The 21,086-nt window shown below is 37.9% G+C and overlaps 1 protein-coding gene and 10 non-coding genes across 12 annotated transcripts; 1 reads left to right on the top strand and 10 right to left on the bottom strand.

Annotated features, from left to right (window-relative positions):
• The first annotated feature begins 3,938 nt into the window (after positions 1–3,938).
• LOC149812741 (weak chloroplast movement under blue light protein (DUF827)) lies at positions 3,939–9,645 on the top strand. 2 transcript variants are annotated; one of them, XM_089992367.1, is made up of 3 exons: positions 3,939–4,418; positions 6,820–7,028; positions 7,642–9,645. In XM_089992367.1, the coding sequence occupies exons 2-3, from the start codon at positions 6,855–6,857 to the stop codon at positions 9,439–9,441; spliced, it is 1,974 nt and encodes a 657-aa protein (XP_089848493.1). In that variant the 5' UTR covers positions 3,939–4,418; positions 6,820–6,854; the 3' UTR covers positions 9,442–9,645. The 2 variants fall into 2 exon arrangements, with proteins under 2 accessions (XP_089848493.1, XP_089848494.1); XM_089992368.1 differs by having other exon boundaries at positions 4,056–4,418; positions 6,840–7,028.
• Positions 9,646–12,909: 3,264 nt separating this feature from the next.
• LOC149812740 (small nucleolar RNA SNORD14) lies at positions 12,910–13,031 on the bottom strand. Its single transcript, XR_016428395.1, has one exon. It is a non-coding gene; the product is annotated as a small nucleolar RNA SNORD14 (small nucleolar RNA).
• A 572-nt stretch (positions 13,032–13,603) lies between these two features.
• On the bottom strand, positions 13,604–13,725 carry LOC149812739 (small nucleolar RNA SNORD14). The gene has a single exon (XR_016428431.1). It is a non-coding gene; the product is annotated as a small nucleolar RNA SNORD14 (small nucleolar RNA).
• Positions 13,726–14,594: 869 nt separating this feature from the next.
• On the bottom strand, positions 14,595–14,716 carry LOC149812738 (small nucleolar RNA SNORD14). The gene has a single exon (XR_016428385.1). It is a non-coding gene; the product is annotated as a small nucleolar RNA SNORD14 (small nucleolar RNA).
• A 575-nt stretch (positions 14,717–15,291) lies between these two features.
• LOC149812737 (small nucleolar RNA SNORD14) lies at positions 15,292–15,413 on the bottom strand. The gene has a single exon (XR_016428442.1). It is a non-coding gene; the product is annotated as a small nucleolar RNA SNORD14 (small nucleolar RNA).
• A 574-nt stretch (positions 15,414–15,987) lies between these two features.
• Positions 15,988–16,109, bottom strand: LOC149812736 (small nucleolar RNA SNORD14). The gene has a single exon (XR_016428411.1). It is a non-coding gene; the product is annotated as a small nucleolar RNA SNORD14 (small nucleolar RNA).
• An 883-nt stretch (positions 16,110–16,992) lies between these two features.
• LOC149812735 (small nucleolar RNA SNORD14) lies at positions 16,993–17,114 on the bottom strand. The gene has a single exon (XR_016428420.1). It is a non-coding gene; the product is annotated as a small nucleolar RNA SNORD14 (small nucleolar RNA).
• Positions 17,115–17,719: 605 nt separating this feature from the next.
• Positions 17,720–17,841, bottom strand: LOC149812734 (small nucleolar RNA SNORD14). The gene has a single exon (XR_016428406.1). It is a non-coding gene; the product is annotated as a small nucleolar RNA SNORD14 (small nucleolar RNA).
• Positions 17,842–18,674: 833 nt separating this feature from the next.
• Positions 18,675–18,796, bottom strand: LOC149812733 (small nucleolar RNA SNORD14). Its single transcript, XR_016428386.1, has one exon. It is a non-coding gene; the product is annotated as a small nucleolar RNA SNORD14 (small nucleolar RNA).
• A 574-nt stretch (positions 18,797–19,370) lies between these two features.
• Positions 19,371–19,492, bottom strand: LOC149812732 (small nucleolar RNA SNORD14). The gene has a single exon (XR_016428382.1). It is a non-coding gene; the product is annotated as a small nucleolar RNA SNORD14 (small nucleolar RNA).
• An 870-nt stretch (positions 19,493–20,362) lies between these two features.
• On the bottom strand, positions 20,363–20,484 carry LOC149812731 (small nucleolar RNA SNORD14). The gene has a single exon (XR_016428405.1). It is a non-coding gene; the product is annotated as a small nucleolar RNA SNORD14 (small nucleolar RNA).
• Between the last annotated feature and the right edge of the window lie 602 nt (positions 20,485–21,086).

Genomic DNA, 21,086 nt, shown 5'->3' with positions numbered 1-21,086 from the left:
CCCCACCACTCTCAAACTAAAAAGGAGAGTACGAGAGCACGGTGAAAACCACAACACAACCGTTGATTCAACGCTCCCCAAACATGGCCTAAGGTTCTCTTTGAGAGAAGGGTATCGAAAGGGCTAGACGGCGTCAAAGACGATTACATGACTTGACAGGGTCCAAACAGATTTGGATTGTGTTTGGAAGATAGAAGTGGAGGGAAGTGTGAATGTGACTGGGAATCAGCCAACTTCAAATACTTGAAATTTCAAAATTTACCTCTTCTGATAAAGAGAAGATATTTACAATTCCTAGAATTACAAGGATTTCGGTGGGTTCTTAAATTTTTTATGGTTAAAATTTTTTACCACATTTTACCGCATTAAATCTTATGTTCACCTATTTTACCCTATTATTGACTGCAATAATGGTGTAGTCAAGAGGCTTACAACTACACCCACCTGCAACATGGTGAGGAATAAGGAGAAATTGAAAGCTTAAATATTTGGAAGAGTTACTTATGTTTCCAAACAATAGAAGGAATTCACAACTCCTTTGAAATTTATTTCCTTTGAAATTTATTTTCTTTGAAATCCAGTTTTTGTATTTTCTCGAACTCCTTGCAAATCCCTCTAACACCTATTCCCAAATAAAACCTAAAAAGCAATGGTAATTTCTCATATCATCATCAAAGGAATGGAAAATTAAAGTCATCTTTTAGAATGTTCTTTTTTTTTTATTATTAGGCATTGAGAAGCGAGTGCTTGGAAAAGAAAGTCCAACGCCTATCTCCCTTCCAATCCAAACGCGTTAAAAGGCGATCCTCAATATGAAAAAGCAACTTTAGCCATTCTTTTAGTGACAAAACTAACCTCAGCCTTTTTGCATTATCCCTCCAAAACTGTACACTATGCTTCTTGAAAAACCCAAGGTCTAGGGGCACATTTTGGAATATGAAAAATACTAAATGAAAACAACATATACGTATAAGTGGATCAGCTCTGATTGGACCATAGTTACGACGAAGCGAAATGGGTACTGCAATTGTTGCGTGAAGCCAAGGCAGAGAAGCGCGTGTTAAAAAGTATTAAGAAGCGTGAAGCTGGTCTCGTTTTGGGAAGCGATTGTGGAAGCGTGTAAGAAGTGAAAAAGAAACATAAGGAGGAAGATGAGTGAGAAGCAAGGGAGAAGCAAAACAACTACTAATATTATTAACATGCAGAACACAAAAATAAGAAAAAAGTGAGTGGAAAGCAAAAGGAAAACTAGTTGGAAACAAAAATGATGCCAGAGGGAAGCGAGTCTTCCCACTTTAGAGCGCGCTTCCCTGACTTAGTTAGGCACTCCCAATAACTAGTTTAACCAACAGTGGCTCCTCATGGTTGGTAGGAACTGCCATTGTATACCTTGTGAGGAGACATTGCAGGTTCAAACCCCAGTGGTATGTTTAATAATAACTGGCCGGGTCTGCCTAACCCCAGCTTGCCTTTAAAAAAAAAATACAATAGTTTAATTTTGGATAAGGATCCTTAAAATAAGATCCGAATGTGTGCTTAAATGAGGTTTTGGATTTGTTTAATCAGACTATTTAAAATTTTGGATATTTATTTTGTGGTGGATCCAAATATGGTTGACAAGGAAACTATTAATTCAGTATGTGCTAAACTGTAAATTGACATGACATTACACAAAATAACAAAAAGATATGAGCCGACATGTTTTAAAAATTCAATCCATTACCTCTATAATTGGCAATTAGAATTAAAATGGCTATTTTTATCTTTTTTAAGAATTTAAAAAAGATAGCAAACGACAAATTCTCAGATCTCCTAAAACCCAGAAATTGTGGGGCTCAAGGAGAATTTGTGTTCTCAATAATTTTCCTACTATAACCAAACACACAGTAAAAGCACATATGAAAGTGGGAAAATGCTATAAAAAATGCAACTTAGAAAGAAAAGTGGCAACTTTTCCATATGGTCCACACAATAAAAAAAATTGAAAGAAAAGTTTTTTTTTTAATTTTGACAAAAAATATTTTCATCTCAAAGATAGAAAGTTTTTCAGTTTTGAGAGCATAGCACCAAAAAAGCTTACTGGGGAAACTCTATGAAAGCCCTAGCTTTGCGAAGTGAAAAGATCATAAGGAAAAAGGCGCATCGATCATTCCTCTAAGGGCTTCGCCATGGGTAACGATCAATCGAGCCCTCACCCCAATCAAAACTCTCTTAACTTTTCTTCAACTTGATTTCTTATCATATCTCATGCCACACAAAATGAGAAAAAAAATCATAAAGAAAAGTTATCATATGAAAACTTTTCATGGGCAAAACTTTCTTTCTTATGACATTCTTTCCCCCCTTTCAAAACATTTGAAAGTGAAAGATAATAAGAAAAAATGGGGGTTGGAAAAGTAAAATGTTTGCCTTTCTCCTTGGTTTGAAACGAGAGAAAATTTCTTGCATGTAAAATTTTCTTCCTTATAAAATCATTTCTCACTTTCATACGTAGGCACATTTGAAAGCAAGAAAATGGTAAGAAAAATGCAAGTAGAAAAGAAAAAATGGTAAGCTTTTCAATCATTTCAAATGATTTTTTTTTTTTTGAAAGAAGTTTTTTTAAGAGCAAGTTTGAAAGTGAAAAAATGATAAAAAATGTAAGTAGGAAAGAAAATATGACAACTTTTCCAACCATTCCAAATGAGAAAAATTTGGAAAAAAAAAGTTTTTTTAAAAAGTTTCATTTTTTATAAAAACAAAAATCCTACACTCAATTTTTTTATCAAAAATTCTTTTTGATTAGGTCTACCATTCACCCGCAATAGATCTCATCTCATCCCATGAGTTGCCACAACAAGAGCTTCTTCTATCTTCATCTTCTTCCAACCCACCACCACTCACTCTTTCTCTCCCTTTTGGGTGTGGTCCATCCTCTCTCTCTCTCTCTCTCTCTCTCTCTCTCTCTATATATATATATATATATATATATATATATATATATATATATATATATATATATATATATACACACACACGGTAGAGAGGGTTGATCAACCCCCAACCCTCTCATTTTTCTCACATTTTCATTCTGTTTTTCTCATGTTACACAAACAAGTAAACAATTTTCATTTAGAAAAGTTATTCTATCAAAACTTCTCATAGGTGATTTTTTTTTGCTTTCAAACTTCATTCAAAAAGTGAGATTTTTTATAGAAAAAAATTCTTGTACCCGAGAGTAAAGAAAAATTTTCATATAAAAATTCTTTTTGATTAGGACGACCATTCACTCACAACACATCTCATCTCATAAGCGGCCACAACAAGTTCTTCATTCTCATCTTCTTCTCACCCACCACCATTTCAAGCTCTCTCTCTCTCTCATTTTTCAATGTTGTCAGTATCGGTATCGGCCCTGAATCGTTTGTATCAGCCGATACTAATACTCAGCTGGATTGTTCTGTATCGGCTAAAAAATAATAATAAATATTATGTATCAATCATAGCATGACACTTGTTAAAACCATTAAAATGATTTAAAAATAATATTAAAAAAATATTTTTTTGGTATTTTTTACATTTATTAAAAAACATCCGGTTCAAGTCTGCAGTGTATAGAAATTTTGCCGATACGAAGTGTTTCGACATATACTGATAACCTTGTATTTTTTTTCACATTTTTTATTTTGTTTTTCTCACACTACACAAAGTAAAAAAAAAAAAATCATTTAGAAAAGTTGTCCAAACTAGTTAGGCAAATTGTTTTCGTCGTGTTAGAATTTTCTTGCTTTCAAACGTGCCCCTTGGAAACTCCGACTTTTCTCTTTTGTTTTGTTGAATTCAAAACTTTTTGGCTTCAGTATGTACGTAATGGCTCAATCGTAATATTTGGAAATTCAAAGGGTGAAAATTCGCCTCTAGGCCATTCGTTGTCTTCCTCTCTGGGTGGGACATTTTTCGGACGGTGGAAAAGTAGGAAGGCCGAGAAACAAATATAAGGAGCCCTAAAACTGCTTTCAAACTTTCAAACTCTCTCTCTCTCTCTCTCTGTATATATATATAACAATACCGCCAATCGCGCGTACGGAAACCGCTGCCGGGAAACCGCTGTCCCGTGTCCGGAAGCCTCCCGCTCAGCCAGAAACCGAACGGAAATCCCGATTATCGCGACGCCTCTCCGTTTCCGTTTCCTTCCCCCATCGCTTCGGGGAGCTCGCTCAGAGGAAGGCTTCCGAGGCGCCGGAAGAGTTGGAGGGAGGCGATCGAGCTGATTTACGGCGGATCGTGTGAGGATCAACCGATCTTCGTCCTCCTCTTGGTTTCTGGTGGTTTTTGACGGTCGCCATGGGCGATGATCGAAACGGGTGAACGGAGGGGAAAGGAAGGATTTTTTAAGATAGCGGACGGCGTTTTCAGGCTCGATTTTCCGTCGTTTTCAGGTAAGATACGGTTCTTGTTTGATTTTTTTGGATGTTCTTGAACATTCGATCGTTAGCTTTCGTTGTTGTTCATCATTATGGAACGTAGTTGATGTTAATGGAGATTTTTTTTTTGGATTTTCTCTGTTTTTCCTTCCCTATTTCTTAGCAAAGATAGCAATTTTCGCATGTCGATTTGCTCATTTCTCCGTGGTCTTTTTGGGAAACACGGTGCATCTCGATGCATCGTGTTGTCCGGCCAGGGGTTGACCGGTTAAAGTTACGTTCGTCTTCCTCCATGTCCACCCTGGCTCTGCTAATCATGGTTTGTGAAGACAACGAAGGTTGAAGCATAGCCGAGTCGGTAAACGTATCGATTGAGTCATTCCCAAGGACTAATAGGCCGAGTCGAGCTAGTTTCGGGTCCTCAATTCCGAGTCTTTTCAGGCTCTGCCGCCTGGTTAGGTGTCAGATTAACCTTTTTTAGTGAAGAGCATTTTCGCGCTCTTTCGCGTGACTCTTTAGCGGTGCGCTCACTTGTGGAGAAGCTTGGTCGTTACACAGTAGTGTAAAATGAAAGTCTCAACTTATCCTAATTTTCTGGATGAGTGGGGCATCAACGTACCGCTTGCTTGAAATTTATCCAGGAAACGAATTTTTCTTAGGAGGAGTACAAGTGAAATACCCGATTGATTAAAATCACGATCAACATGGAATTGAGGGTGTTTGTTGAAAATTTGAAATATGTCCCCCTCACACGCTCCACTAGAGGCTGCAGCATTCCCATTGCAAGAGATGCCTATGTATTTTCTAGGATGAACCTCATGTAAAAGTTATATATATCTCATACTCGTTACTCCTTACAATGGTGTGTGTTTGTGTGTGGCTTACCATAATACGCTCCTCATTTTCTCCGCCCAAACTCTAAGAGTTCCTTACAAAATCTGGATGGTCTCCTGCCTGACATGTCAACGCTTTCAAGAAAAGCCTTATCACTGAGAAAGGGAAATCTATAACTAACTAAATGATAAGAAGACAAATGATCCTCCCATACTGTGCTTGCAAACTTTTGAAGAATTTATCTATGCCATTATTTGGAATGACAAGGAAATGATAGAAATGCATGTCTGTAACATTCAATTCCAAACCCCAATTGTCTCATGGGAAACAATAATGATCAGTAGGTTCAATGGAATTCTGAGACTTACATGTCATCACGATGTGATTTAGGTTATTTGTGAGTGGAACTTTTGGAGGGTATAGGGTAGATTTTGATTTTGTAGAAGAGAGGAATGTGTAATGACATTACACTAACAGAAAATCCTTAATTACCTTTTCACCAGAAGGGATTTTGGATTTCCTTTTTTTCCCATAACTTCAGATTTCCCTTTTTGTTTCTCAAAAACTGCAAAAGACCAACTCTTTGGGTGATAGTGGGGGATTTTTCAAGATGTCCACGATCTACTATACTCTAGTTTTCCCTTCCCTAAGGTGAAACCAATGAGACTTGATGGAAATTTATATAAATGAGAAACATTTCAGACATGTACCAGAAGCTTTAGAAAGAATAAGAAAATGCTGTCACATGAACTTGACTAAAAGGACCGAGGACGTGCTATTTTCTGTGGTCCCTCTAGGGATAGTATAGCATAAGGGGACATGACTAGTGAGTGCATTGGAGTATCCCTGTGCCACCAAGAAAATGTAGGAAGAGATGCAAACTCAAGTCGACATGTTCTCAAGATCTCTTTGGGTCAAAAAAGTATGATACATTCAACTTTTAGCTGTCATAATTGGTCTTCTTTTATAATTTGCAGAAATCATGCTAGTTAATATGGGTATTTACTTACATTTCTCATGATTTCAATGTTTTGGCCTCCTTAAATTCAATCACTAGTGTAATTCATTTTATTTTCCCTGTTTCCCTGTTGTGCTTTAGGGTTGAGGAATTGTAATTTAACAGCAGCCTTAGAATGGTTACTTGAATTAGATCTGGGTTGTGTGCTCTGTCACACAAATTTTCGAATCTGGTGAAAATGAGTAGACATACATTATAATAATGTTGAAAGCAGAGAACAAAGTGCCTTGGTCAAGTGGGGAGGGATCAACTGATACTGTGTGCTGAGTCCAATCAGTCAGGGACTCATACGCCAGGGCCTGCTTTGTTACATTATTAAACCCATATGGTTTCAAGTTGACAAAAGTCACAAAACGATACGAGAAAAAATTCTTTGACGAGGGATGTTACTTTCCAATTTAATATATTTTCAAATTCAAAATTTAATATTATCTTTTGTGATTTTAAATATTTTAGCTCATCATTTGCCCTTGATTCACTGTTTGTTCTTCTGCATTCTTTTGGTGTTCCTTTTGTTCTTCTTGGTTCTGTTGTTTTATTCTCGTATGTTAATTATGTTTGCAGAGTCTTGTTGCTTTTTATAGTCAAAACTCAAAAGTATGATGGTTGTTAAAGCACGTCAAAGCGTGAATGATTCTGCAAAAGCAGAGGTCGGGGAGATTGACACCAGTGCACCCTTTGAATCTGTTAAAGCTGCTGTTACCTTGTTTGGTGAAGGCGCATTATCTGCAGAGAAACTCATTGTGAAGAAGCCCAAGCCACCTTATCTTGAGGTATTCCTTGATTAATTTATTATGTTTGACCTATTTGATTTGTATAACTGTAATTGTTTTTTAATCCTAACAATGAAACTGACCTTGTATGCTTGAGACTTAATTGAAGTTCTGTTAATCTTGATGAAGATATTGAGAGTTGACACACTACAATAGATTTCACAGAATAGTTATTTGATTTGTATAACGATGAGAATCCTGTAAAATCTACACACACGAAGCACTTCAACTCACTCACTCTACACAGGGAGCTTCAGTCGAGTAGCTTCCTTGTCTGGATAAACTACCTTGGGTCTAATTGGTCGAGGCTTTTTGCATACGGCTGTCTGATTCTTGGCTGCAAACCTCGTGTATCTAGATGGAATTAGAATGATAAGGATTTGCCAATTGTAAATGTACCTGATTGTGATCTTATCTTATTTGAAAAAACTCCTTCATGTTACATACCATACAAAATGGGAACTCTCAAGAACCTTATCGGCAGTTCTTACCAGATCATTTCTAAATTGTAAAGTTGCTATTTACATGTAAATTTTGATGATTACAAATCTTGGTTGCCCACCAAAAAAGGTTTACTGACGGTCATAAACCTCTTTGTGGTATTTGTGAGCAGAAAAGAGTTGCAAAGGATACACAGCTTCACTTGGCTCAGAAGGAACTGAACAAATACAAGGAACAGCTACGGAATGCAGAGACAACAAAAGCCCAAGCCCTGGATGAACTTGAGAAGGCAAGGAAAACTGTCAATGATCTGACTCAAAAGCTAAATAGCATAAATGAGTCTATGGAATCTGCTATTAAGGCGACTGAAGCATCCAGGGTTCAAGCCAAGGAACTTGAAGCTGCAACTTCCGGCCAACCAATAAGCAATGAAACTTCATGGCAAACCGAATTGGGCAAAACAAGGGAACGCTATTCAAGTGCCATGACAGAGCTTGATGGGGCCAAGCAAGAGCTGAGAAGGATGCGGCAAGAGTTTTCTGCATCAATGGATGCCAAGGCTTCTGCAATTCAGCAGGTGACTGATGCAGCACAAGCCATTCAAGCCAACACGGAGCGTGCACGTGAACTGACTGTGGAGATCACTGCTGCTAATGCCTCCCTCACCCAAGTCAAGCATGCTCACATGCAAGCCCTGCAGGAGCACGCAGATATTGTGAAATCCCTTGAGGAAAACCAGTCTAGTCCACCCGTCCAACAAACGCAAAAGAAACTCGAAGCATTACGAAAGGAGGTCCATGCTGAGAGTGCTGAAGATCTTGAGGCCAAATTGACAGTGAAAATGAATGAAGTTGGAAGTGTGCAGAAGCAGCTTGATTCAGTGAAAGCATTGACGTTAAATTCGTTGGCAAATATAACTGCAGATCTAACTGAAGCCAAGGGAACTCTCCACAAAGTTGCAGAAGAAGAAGAATCTCAGAGAAATCTACTGGAGTCATTGAAGGTGGAACTTGAGAATGTGAAGAAGGATCACCAAGAATTGGAGGAAAAAGAGGCTGAAGCCGAGAATATTGCTGCAGAACTGCACGCCAAGCTTCAAAATGCCAAGGCTGAGCTTGTCATGGCACTTGCCACGGAGGCAAAAGTAAAAGGTGCATCTGATGAACTTGTGTTGGCTCTTAAGCAGCTGTCTTCAGAGTCGGAAGAGGCGAAGGTGGAGGCAGATAAAATGAGGCAAGAAGCGCAAGAGCTGAAAAGGGAGGCGGAGGCTACGAGAACCGCTCTTGAAGATGCCGAGAAGAGACTGTGGGTCGCTTTGAGGGAGGCCGAAGAAGCTAAGGCTGCTGAAGCCGATGCTCTCAATCAGATCAAGTTATTATCTGAGAAGGCAAGTGCTGCCCGTGCATCATCGTCAGAACACGGCGCCAACATTACGATATCCAAGGAGGAATATGATTCTTTGACGAGGAAGATGAATGATGCTGACACACTGGCTGGGATGAAGATATCTGCTGCCATGGCGCAAGTGGAAGCCGTTAGGGCAAGCGAGCAGGAGGCACTGAAGAAGCTGGAATCAATCAGGAAGGAAATCAAAGAGATGGAGGCTGCAACAGAGGAAGCTCTCAAGAAGTCTGAGATGGCAGCAGCAGCAAAGAAGGCGGTAGAAGGAGAGCTGAAGAGATGGCGGGAACGCGAGCAGAAGAAGCGGGCTTCTGTCGAACTGCCTCCACGACCGCCAGTGAACCAAAAGGAGGATGAGGTTAACAGGGTTTCAGATGTAGGGCCAGCCACCACAGCAGTAGTGAAAGCTCGCTGGCAGGAAAAGCTGGTGAACAGCAGCCAGAAAATGGAGAGGTCGTCGACCTTAAAGAAGAAGAAGATGTTGTCAAGTTTGAGTGGTATTTTCCACAAGAAGAAGAATCAGGTGGAAAGTGGGAAGCCGTCCTACCTTCCTGGTGAGAAGATGGTTTAAAAGGGGAGGAGTTTGCACATATTTTGGAGGAATAAGTATGTGGTGTTCATATGGATTTTGGTGGTGAGTTATTTTGTTTCACGTTTGCTGGTTTTTAGTGTGTACAATCTTGAAAAGAGAGTGGAAGTAGCAAGACTTTGAATTGTGTATACACCATCATAGATCTTCCAAGTTGCACAAATGATCGTACGCACCCTTGAAGCATCGAGTCCTCAAAATGGCCATGGTCTATCGCTGTCGTCCATTGAATGGCGTTTTTTTCTGATTTTATAATATGAAAAAATCACACCCAGCACAAAAACCTGATTACGCTGGCTCGGCCTGCCATACCTACCAATCATCGTGCTGGCGTAAAACTCCTAGGCTAAGATCCCTGTCCATGAGAATCGAACCTTGATCACCCGTTTAGTGGCCAAGACTCACCCCACTACACCAATCCCCTTTGGAGCCGTGATTGGATGGCATGTTAGCTCCTCCAGTTAGTTGCATTGATGAGCCAATCTGTCCGATAGAAATTTGTTGCCTGATGGCCTGTATCTACCCAGTTTCAGTCTTTTAGGGTTTCGATCAAACAGATGGCATGATATTGAAGTCACAAGTCCTAGTATTGGGATTTTCCTGGTAAGAGAAATCTCACCATAAATTAAAAGTATATTTGTAAAAGGATTAAGATTTTAAGAATTTAAAGTATGTAGAAACATCAACTTTTACATTTTTACAGTAACAGGCCTACGTAACACGGACTCTTTTAACAGGGCACCACACCCGCACCCATGCGGGTGCGACACTTGAACTCAGCTTCCTTTGTGTTAGGTGAAGTCAACCACACTGAGGTCCATTTCCATTCAAAAGTAGATTCATTTAACCCTAATGAATTTCAGTTTTGTTTATATTATATATATAAATACATAAATGCACACACACATATATATATATATATATATATATATATATATATATATATATATATATATATATGCACCTCTGCAGGAGTGTGGTGTTATTTTTTATTGATAAGGAATAGCAATTGTAGATTATTAATTTGATTTATTGCATGATGAATTGATGATATGATAATTGTTTTTATTTCATTAGTGTTAACTTAAAACTGTTAATATATATATATATATACCCTCCCCGCACCCTCACACCCAAGTTTTTTTAAAGAGCTGCATCACCGCACCCGCACCTATGTGACATAGTAACATACATGTAATATCATTGGCATTTTGATATTTCTGAAAATAAGATGCTTGTCTCATAATAGTCTGTGGATGGATCACATTGAAGTCTATATCAAGCTGTCTTTTTTTGACGAAAACCAGGTCACTTAATGAGATAGACTCCTTATGAGGTAAAACTCCAAGTTGAGGACATGACCACCCAGCCTTGTGTGCCTCAGCAAAGGCATCCGCCATGTGCCAGCAGGATTACAGCGTGAGCATTCAACTTGACTTATAAACCTGCTGATCACATAGTTTTTTTTTTTTAAAGACAAGCTAGGGTTATGCAGACCCCCTACCAGTTATACAACTATACCAATGGGTTTTGAACCTGCAACGTCCCAACACATGGTGACGTGCACTAGCTGCTCCTACCAAACAAGCAGAGCCCCGTTGGGTACCGATCACATAGGTTAATCACTGCAGTTCATCTTAAAAATTAGTCGGCATCCAGATACGATGGATTAGAATGCCTAAAAGACATTGCTTTGGTTATTCAGTGTAATGTGATAACTCTACAGTGTTTCTTCAAAGATAAAGTTGGGCACTATGAAATACCAACGGATGATCCCTTTGGTGATCAAGGATATAAAACATTTTAATTTTTGTCTATTTTATCCAAGATTTTTCCTAATAAAGGCATGAAAAGACTGATTATTAGTCCCTTGACAAATGCATTGTTGACAAACTGCCTTTTTTTACTTATCATTAAGCTACTAGCAAAAACGATTAATAAAAATTGCATTGAACCATCAATTACTCATTTTCTGAAAAATGGAAACCTACTAAACATAGATTTCCGGTATATTTTTTAATCTATTTTTGGAAATTCTGACCTGTAGATGGATCAACATGATTGATTTACTAAAAAATAGCAGCTTACATCATGCATGCATTTTGGATGAAAAAATGGTATTTAGACCACAAAAATTATAAAAATTGGACTCTTGGTTTTTTAAACCTTATAAAAACCTATTCATGCTTCGGAATCAAAATGACCCAAGAAATGATTCCTATACAAACAAACATATACATCACATCGGGTCAGAATATTAAGAAAACATCAAAAATTATGAAAATCCAAAAACATATAGTTCCCATTTCCCCTCTTTTCTTATCTTGACATTGGGGATATAAAAACAAAATGATAGACCCCTTCCATTATGGTGCCCCTCACAGATGGCCATTTTTGGAAAGATGGATAGACAGAACTATCATGCTTGGGCATCAGGCAACCTGAAAAGTGTGAACTTCACAATAATTTTGGCCTCTACTCATTCCACATAACAGGTTTTACAGCTCTCTCTCTCTCACGAATTCAACAGAGTACAATATTTCCTTTCAGTAATTTCTGCCGCTTATACAAATGGAAATAATACATACAGACATAAACCACTTCAAAGTTGGTTCAGAACAAAATGCAAAGCTACGAAAAGAGAGGGCCCTGATTAGCTCCCTGTTTGGAGAACTATTAGAACGGTCACAGAAGTCGACGAGAATATCCTGTCAGCCTTTAGATCCACAACCTAATCAACGCACCAGAACCCTGCAACAGCTCATATATATGACCAGAAGAACACAGGCCTGAGGGCTACCTGATTTCAACCCCCCCCCCAACCCCTGCGTGATTTCACCACAAAAACTACAAACCTAACTTCACCCTTAAAAACAAATTTTCATCATTTTTTTTTGAATTTATAACACAAAGACGTTGGGCATCAGGCAGACCCAAGCTATATATATATATATATATATATATATATATATATATATATATATATATATATATATATATATATATATATATATTACGAGTCACTGAAATATGAGAACTAAAAGTATGAGCATTTCAAGCACTGTTTTTGGAAAATCCAACCATGTGGATGTAATTAGCATGGTAAAATTGCAAGGAACCAACGTGTATTTTTTGATGAAAAAACAAGATGGTAGAATGATTGAATATTCATGAAGATTATGAGAGATTGATCTTAAAACCTTAAAAAAAAATTCATTTATGCATCAAAATCAGATGACTCAATATGGTTATTATAAAACCAAGCATGTAAAAATCACATTCGTACAGTTAAATTTTAAAAAAAATCCAAGAAATTTGTGGTTCACACATTAGTTCGCATATTCAAGTGACTGCATCATATTATATATAATACAATAGAAACTGGCCGGTCGGCTCCATCCATTAACGGGCCAAACAACACCTAGAGCCGGAGTAAAAATTTTTACAGCCAGTCTCAGACATCCAAGGAAGAATTAGCAGCACCAGCTCTCAAGCCTGGCGAAGGCGAAAGCTCTTAGGCGGCCACTGCGAATGTTTTGAGAAACAAGCCATTGGAATTGTCATCACAGACAGGAATAAGTACCACTACAGCAGAAACAAACACAGCTACACAAACACCATCAAACCTCGATCACATTCCAAATCTTCACTGGAGTTGTCAAAAATCCCAATCCCCCAACATCCCATATTGCTTGTACCAAAAGTTTAACCACTTAAACGATTTGAAACTTAATTTACCCCACAAAAACAATGAATTTAAAACAATTTCACAAATTACATTCTTCAGCTGCACAGAAACTTGCAACCCACAATATCACAAAATCCAGTAAACTATCTAGCAGCAAACTCATATCGTGATAACATGGCAGTCAAAAGTCGAGCATATTGATGAGTAATAAGATATACCAAAATAGAAAATTACGGTTAAACAACAAAACTATAATCAATTAAACACTTCTGAAAAAAAAGAAGAAAAGAAAAGAAAACAGGCACCACAGACACCATATGAACGCAGCATGATAACCAATCAACTTGGGAAGTATCTAACTTCAAAAGATCATGAAATAGAAAACTATTGGAACTATTAGCTATGATGATTGCATACAACACCTAGAGCCGGAGGAGTAAAAAATTTTACAGCTACAGTCTCAGACATCCAAGGAAGGATTAGCAGCACGAGCTCTCAAGCCTGGCAAAGGCGAAAGCTCTTAGGCGGCCACTGCGAATGTTTTGAGAAACAAGCCTTTGGAATTGTCATCACAGACACGAATAAGTATCACAACAGCAGAAACAGACAGACAGACAGCAACACGACATACCTAGATCACATTCCAAATCTTCAAAACAATTCTCAAAAATCCAAATTCCCCAACATCCCATATTGTTTGCTTCTAAAACTTTAACCTTAAACGATTTCAAAACTGATTTCCCCAGGGACCAAAAAAGAAAAATAACTTTTTCTTTATTAACATTTCACGAATTACATTCTTCAACTACACAGAAGCATGCAACCAACAATAACACAAAATCCAGTGACCTATCCACGCAGCAAACTAACAGCAGAAAAGTTGGATCCAAATGTGGCCAATGGGTCTCACAAAAGAAATCGAATGAACAACTAAGATAGTGGACCCTTGAAGTGCAGTTAAGGAGGTGGTTATTGGATAGTGGGGCAAGATAAACAAGAATAGAATCAAAAGTGCAGAGGGACAAAGGCCATCTCCTCTAAATAAACACCTCAAAAGAAAATGCAGAAGAATGAAAGAAACAAAAAAATTGACAAAGAGGCCAAGAAGTAACAAAAGTGGAGTGACATATATTTCTTGAACCAAATAGATGTTTATGCTAATGAGTTCAATAGTCCATCATTGCTAGTAATCTTAAAATGGTCTCAAAAAGTGAATTTGTATATATGATAATTCATCCTAAGAAGTTAATGTTTCAAAAGCAAAGCAGTAAGCAAGATCCCTAGCAGCCCCGCCATTGCACTGCTTATAGAGTTATCTGAAAAACACCCACTTACGAAATCCTCTTCATCATCCACAGCATGCGACCATAGAGAAACAAATTCGTCATTACAATTTATGGCACATAAATTAGCATAATGTGGAAATCTATGCACACTAATCACTACATGTCTCAGACATCCCAGGAAGAATTAGCAGCACCAGCTCTCAAGCCTGGCGAAGGCGAAAGCTCTTAGGCGGCCACTGCGAATGTTTTGAGAAACAAGCCATTGGAATTGTCATCACAGACAGGAATAAGTACCACTACAGCAGAAACAAACACATCTACACAAACACCATCAAACCTTGATCACATTCCAAATCTTCAATGGAGTTCTCAAATATCCCAATCCCCCAACATCCCATATTGCTTGTACCAAAAGTTTAACCACTTAAACGATTCGAAACTTAATTTCCCCCACAAAAACAATGAATTTAAAACAATTTCACAAATTACATTCTTCAGCTGCACAGAAACTTGCAACCCACAATATCACAAAATCCAGTAAACTATCTAGCAGCAAACTCATATCATGATAACATGGCAGTCAAAAGTCGAGCATATTGATGTGTAATAAGATATACCAAAATAGAAAATTACGGTTAAACAACAAAACTATAATCAATTAAACCCATCTGAAAAAAAAGAAGAAGAAAAGAAAAGAAAACAGGCACCACAGACACCATATGAAAGCAGCATGATAACCAATCAACTTGGGAAGTATCTAACTTCAAAAGATCATGAAATAGAAAACTATTGGAACTATTACCTATGATGATTGCATACAACACCTAGAGCTGGAGGAGTAAAAAAAATTACAGCTACAGTCTCAGACATCCAAGGAAGGATTAGCAGCACTAGCTCTCAAGCCTGGCGAAGGCGAAAGCTCTTAGGCGGCCACTGCGAATGTTTTGAGAAACAAGCCATTGGAATTGTCATCACAGACAGGAATAAGTACCACTACAGCAGAAACAAACACATCGACACAAACACCATCAAACCTCGATCACATTCCAAATCTTCACTGGAGTTCTCAAATATCCCAATCCCCCAACATCCCATATTGCTTGTACCAAAAGTTTAACCACTTAAACGATTTGAAACTTATTTTCCCCCACAAAAACAATGAATTTAAAACATTTTCACAAATTACATTCTTCAGCTGCACAGAAACTTGCAACCCACAATATCACAAAATCCAGTAAACTATCTAGCAGCAAACTCATATCATGATAACATGGCAGTCAAAAGTCGAGCATATTGATGTGTAATAAGATATACCAACAAAGAAACTTACGGTTAAACCACAAAACTATAATGAATTAAACCCTTCTGACAAAAAAAAGAAGAAAAGAAAAGAAAACAGGCACCACAGACACCATATGAAAGCAGCATGATAACCAATCAACTTGGGAAGTATCTTACTTCAAAAGATCATGAAATACAAAACTATTGGAACTATTAGCTATGATGATTGCATACAACACCTAGAGCCGGAGGAGTAAAAAATTTTACAGCTACAGTCTCAGACATCCAAGGAAGGATTAGCAGCACTAGCTCTCAAGCCTGGCAAAGGCGAAAGCTCTTAGGCGGCCACTGCGAATGTTTTGAGAAACAAGCCTTTGGAATTGTCATCACAGACACGAATAAGTATCACAGCAGCAGAAACAGACAGAACGACAGCAACACGACAGCAACACGACATACCCAGATCACATTCCAAATCTTCAAAACAATTCTCAAAAATCCAAATTCCCCAACCTCCCATATTGTTTGCTTCTAAAACTTTAACCTTAAACGATTTCAAAACTGATTTCCCCAGGGACCAAAAAAGAAAAATAACTTTTTCCTTATTAACATTTCACGAATTACATTCTTCAACTACACAGAAGCATGCAACCAACAATAACACAAAATCCAGTGACCTATCCACGCAGCAAACTAACAGCAGAAAAGTTGGATCCAAATGTGGCCAATGGGTCTCACAAAAGAAATCGAATGAACAACTAAGATAGTGGACCCTTGAAGTGCAGTTAAGGAGGTGGTTATTGGATAGTGGGGCAAGATAAACAAGAATAGAATCAAAAGTGCAGAGGGACAAAGGCCATCTCCTCTAAATAAACACCTCAAAAGAAAATGCAGAAGAATGAAAGAAACAAAAAAATTGACAACAGAGGCCAAGAAATAACAAAAGTGGAGTGACAGATACATTTCTTGAACCACATAGATGTTTATGCTAATGAGTTCAATAGTCCATCATTGCTAGTGATCTTAAAATGGTCTCAAAAACTGAATTTGTCTATATGATAATTCATCCTAAGAAGTTAATGTTTCAAAAGCAAAACATTAAACAAGATCCCTAGCAGCCCCGCCATTGCACTGCTTATAGAGTTATCTGAAAAACATCCAGTTATGAAATCCTCTTCATCACCCACAGCACGCGACCATAGAGAAACAAATTCGTCATTACAATTTATGGCACATAAATTAGCATAATGTGGAAATCTACGCACACTAATCACTACATGTCTCAGACATCCAAGGAAGAATTAGCAGCACCAGCTCTCAAGCCTGGCGAAGGCGAAAGCTCTTAGGCAGCCACTGCGAATGTTTTGAGAAACAAGCCTTTGGAATTATCATCATTGACATGATAAAAGTGAACTCACAAAGAAAATTTGCAGTGCTTGCACAAGCATTTATAAAGAAAAACTCATCTTCTAGGGAGTATAAATACAAAATATCATGAAATAAAAGGCTAGCGTATGCAATACTTTTCAAGTCCTCAAGACTAGAGAAAAGGATCCTTTACAAAACAGAAGTAAACTAATAGAGCTATTAGCAATTGTAATAACATACATAACCAAGAACGAGAATATTCGCAAATTTTCTGGCTGCATAGCATCTGACATCCAAAGAAGAATTAGCAGCACCAGATCTCCAGCCTGGCGAAGGCGGGAGCTCCTAAGCAGTCACTGCGAATGTTTTGAGAAACAAGCCTTTGGAATTATCATCATTGACCTAAAACTGAACCCACAAAGAAAAATTGCAGCGCTTGCACAAACATTCTCCAAGGGAGGAGTATAAATACAAAATATCATGAAATAGAGAAGGAGCAAGTATGCAATACTTTTCATGTCCTCAAGACTAGAGAGAAGGATCCTTTACAAAACAGTAGTAAACTAATAGAGCCATTAGCAATTGTAATAACATGCATCACCAAGAACGAAAATATTCGCAAACTTTCTGGCTGCACAGCCTCAGACATCCAAGAAAGAATTAGCAGCACCAGCTCTCAAACCTGGCGAAGGCGAAAGCTCTAAGGCAGCCACTGCGAATGTTTTGAGAAACAAGCCTTTGGAGTTGTCATCATTGACACATGAACACAAACAAAATAAAAAACTTCACAGAGCAACTAACCAAAAGCATTAAAAAAACCAGCACCAAAAAACTCTAAGGAAGACTCATTCAGTAATTCGTTAAAAAAAGTTTACAACCCAGCATTGTTAAGGGACAAGAACAGTGGGATGAAGATACAGCTAGACATCTAGCCGATATGAATAGAACTTGGAAAACATAAGAGAGCTTAAACAAACTACAGGACTAACTCTCAAGCCTGGCAAGAATTAAAAAAAATTTACAACCAAGCATTGTTAAGGAAGAATTAGCAGCACTAGCTTGCAAAGGTGAAAGCTCTTAGGCGGCCACTGCAAATGTTTTGAGAAACAAGCCCTTGGAGTTTTCATCATCGACATATAAGTAAACTCCCAAGGAAAATCTAAGGCGATTGCACAAACTTTCACCAAAAACATCTTGGGAAGTATATAAATTCAAAAGGTCATGCAATAGAAACAACAAGACAAACTATTAGAACTATTAGCCATTAAATTTGCATACAACTCCAAGAGCCAAAATAGTAAAAATGCTATTAATAGTCGCAGACATCCAAGAAAGAATTAGCAGCACTAGCTCGAAAGCTCTTAGGCGCAGCCGCCACAAATGTTTTGAGAAACAAGCCTTTGGAATTGTCATCATTCACATACAAGTAGACAGACAAAGAAAACCTACAGCACGTGCACAAACTTTCACCAAAAACAACTTAAAAAGTGTCTAAGTTCCACATATCATGAAATAGAAAACTATTGGAACTATTAAATATTATAATTGCATACAACACCTAGAGCCAGAACAGAAAAAAATTTCATGGCTACAGTCTCAGACATCCAAGGAAGAATTAGCAGCACCAGCTCTCAAGCCTGGCGAAGGCGAAAGCTCTTAGGCGGCCACTGCGAATGTTTTGAGAAACAAGCCATTGGAATTGTCATCACAGACAGGAATAAGTACCACTACAACAGAAACAAACACATCTACACAAACACCATCAAACCTCGATCACATTCCAAATCTTCACTGGAGTTCTCAAATATCCCAATCCCCCAACATCCCATATTGCTTGTACCAAAAGTTTAACCACTTAAACGATTTGAAACTTAATTTCCCCCACAAAAACAATGAATTTAAAACATTTTCACAAATTACATTCTTCAGCTGCACAGAGACTTGCAACCCACAATATCACAAAATCCAGTAAACTATCTAGCAGCAAACTCATATCATGATAACATGGCAGTCAAAAGTCGAGCATATTGATGTGTAATAAGATATACCAACATAGAAAATTACGGTTAAACCACAAAACTATAATCAATTAAACCCTTCTGACAAAAAAAAGAAGAAAAGAAAAGAAAACAGGCACCACAGACACCATATGAAAGCAGCATGATAACCAATCAACTTGGGAAGTATCTTACTTCAAAAGATCATGAAATACAAAACTATTGGAACTATTAGCTATGATGATTGCATACAACACCTAAAGCCGGAGGAGTAAAAAATTTTACAGCTACAGTCTCAGACATCCAAGGAAGGATTAGCAGCACTAGCTCTCAAGCCTGGCAAAGGCGAAAGCTCTTAGGCGGCCACTGCGAATGTTTTGAGAAACAAACCTTTGGAATTGTCATCACAGACACGAATAAGTATCACAACAGCAGAAACAGACAGAACGACAGCAACACGACATACCCAGATCACATTCCAAATCTTCAAAACAATTCTCAAAAATCCAAATTCCCCAACATCCCATATTGTTTGCTTCTAAAACTTTAACCTTAAACGATTTCAAAACTGATTTCCCCAGGGAGCAAAAAAGAAAAATAACTTTTTCCTTATTAACATTTCACGAATTACATTCTTCAACTACACAGAAGCATGCAACCAACAATAACACAAAATCCAGTGACCTATCCACGCAGCAAACTAACAGCAGAAAAGTTGGATCCAAATGTGGCCAATGGGTCTCACAAAAGAAATCGAATGAACAACTAAGATAGTGGACCCTTGAAGTGCAGTTAAGGAGGTGGTTATTGGATAGTGGGGCAAGATAAACAAGAATAGAATCAAAAGTGCAGAGGGACAAAAGCCATCTCCTCTAAATAAACACCTCAAAAGAAAATGCAGAAGAATGAAAGAAACAAAAATTGACAAAAGAGGCCAAGAAATAACAAAAGTGCAGTGACAGATACATTTCTTGAACCAAATAGATGTTTATGCTAATGAGTTCAATAGTCCATCATTGCCAGTGATCTTAAAATGGTCTCAAAAACTGAATTTGTCTATATGATAATTCATCCTAAGAAGTTAATGTTTCAAAAGCAAAGCATTAAACAATATCCCTAGCAGCCCCGCCATTGCACTGCTTATAGAGTTATCTGAAAAACATCCAGTTAGGAAATCCTCTTCATCACCCACAGCATGCGACCATAGAGAAACAAATTCGTCATTACAATTTATTGCACATAAATTAGCATAATGTGGAAATCTACGCATACTAATCACTACATGTCTCAAACATCCAAGGAAGAATTAGCAGCACCAGCTCTCAAGCCTGGCGAAGGCGAAAGCTCTTAGGCAGCCACTGCGAATGTTTTGAGAAGCAAGCCTTTGGAATTATCATCATTGACATAAAAGTGAACTCACAAAGAAAATTTGCAGTGCTTGCACAAACATTCATAAAGAACAACTCATCTTCTAGGGAGTATAAATACAAAATATCATGAAATAAAAGGCTAGCGTATGCAATACTTTTCAAGTCCTCAAGACTAGATAAAAGGATCCTTTACAAAATAGAAGTAAACTAATACAGCTATTAGCAATTGTAATAACATACATAACCATGAACGAGAATATTCGCAAATTTTCTGGCTGCATAGCATCTGACATCCAAGGAAGAATTAGCAGCACCAGCTCTCCAGCCTGGAGAAGGCGGGAGCTCTTAAGCAGCCACTGCGAATGTTTTGAGAAACAAGCCTTTGGAATTATCGTATTTGACATAAAACTGAACCCACAAAGAAAAATTGCAGCGCTTGCACAAGCCTTCTCCAAGGGAGGAGTATAAATACAAAATATCATGAAATAGAAAAGGAGCAAGTATGCAATACTTTTCATGTCCTCAAGACTAGAGAGAAGGATCCTTTACAAAACAGTAGTAAACTAATAGAGCCATTAGCAATTGTAATAACATGCATCACCAAGAACGAAAATATTCGCAAACTTTCTGGCTGCAC

The sequence above is a fragment of the Nuphar pumila genome, chromosome 16 (assembly GCF_984573655.1).
Source record: "Nuphar pumila chromosome 16, dmNupPumi1.hap1.1, whole genome shotgun sequence".
Classification (NCBI taxonomy): Eukaryota; Viridiplantae; Streptophyta; class Magnoliopsida; order Nymphaeales; family Nymphaeaceae; genus Nuphar; species Nuphar pumila.
This window is presented reverse-complemented; position numbering and strand designations above follow the sequence as displayed.

Bases quoted from the DNA above. Each gene is read 5' to 3' on its own strand.
- LOC149812741 (XM_089992367.1), top strand. From the start codon at position 6,855: ATGATGGTTGTTAAAGCACGTCAAAGCGTGAATGATTCTGCAAAAGCA. The intron at 7,029-7,641 runs GTATTCCTTGAT...ATTTGTGAGCAG, and splicing joins CCAAGCCACCTTATCTTGAG to AAAAGAGTTGCAAAGGATAC.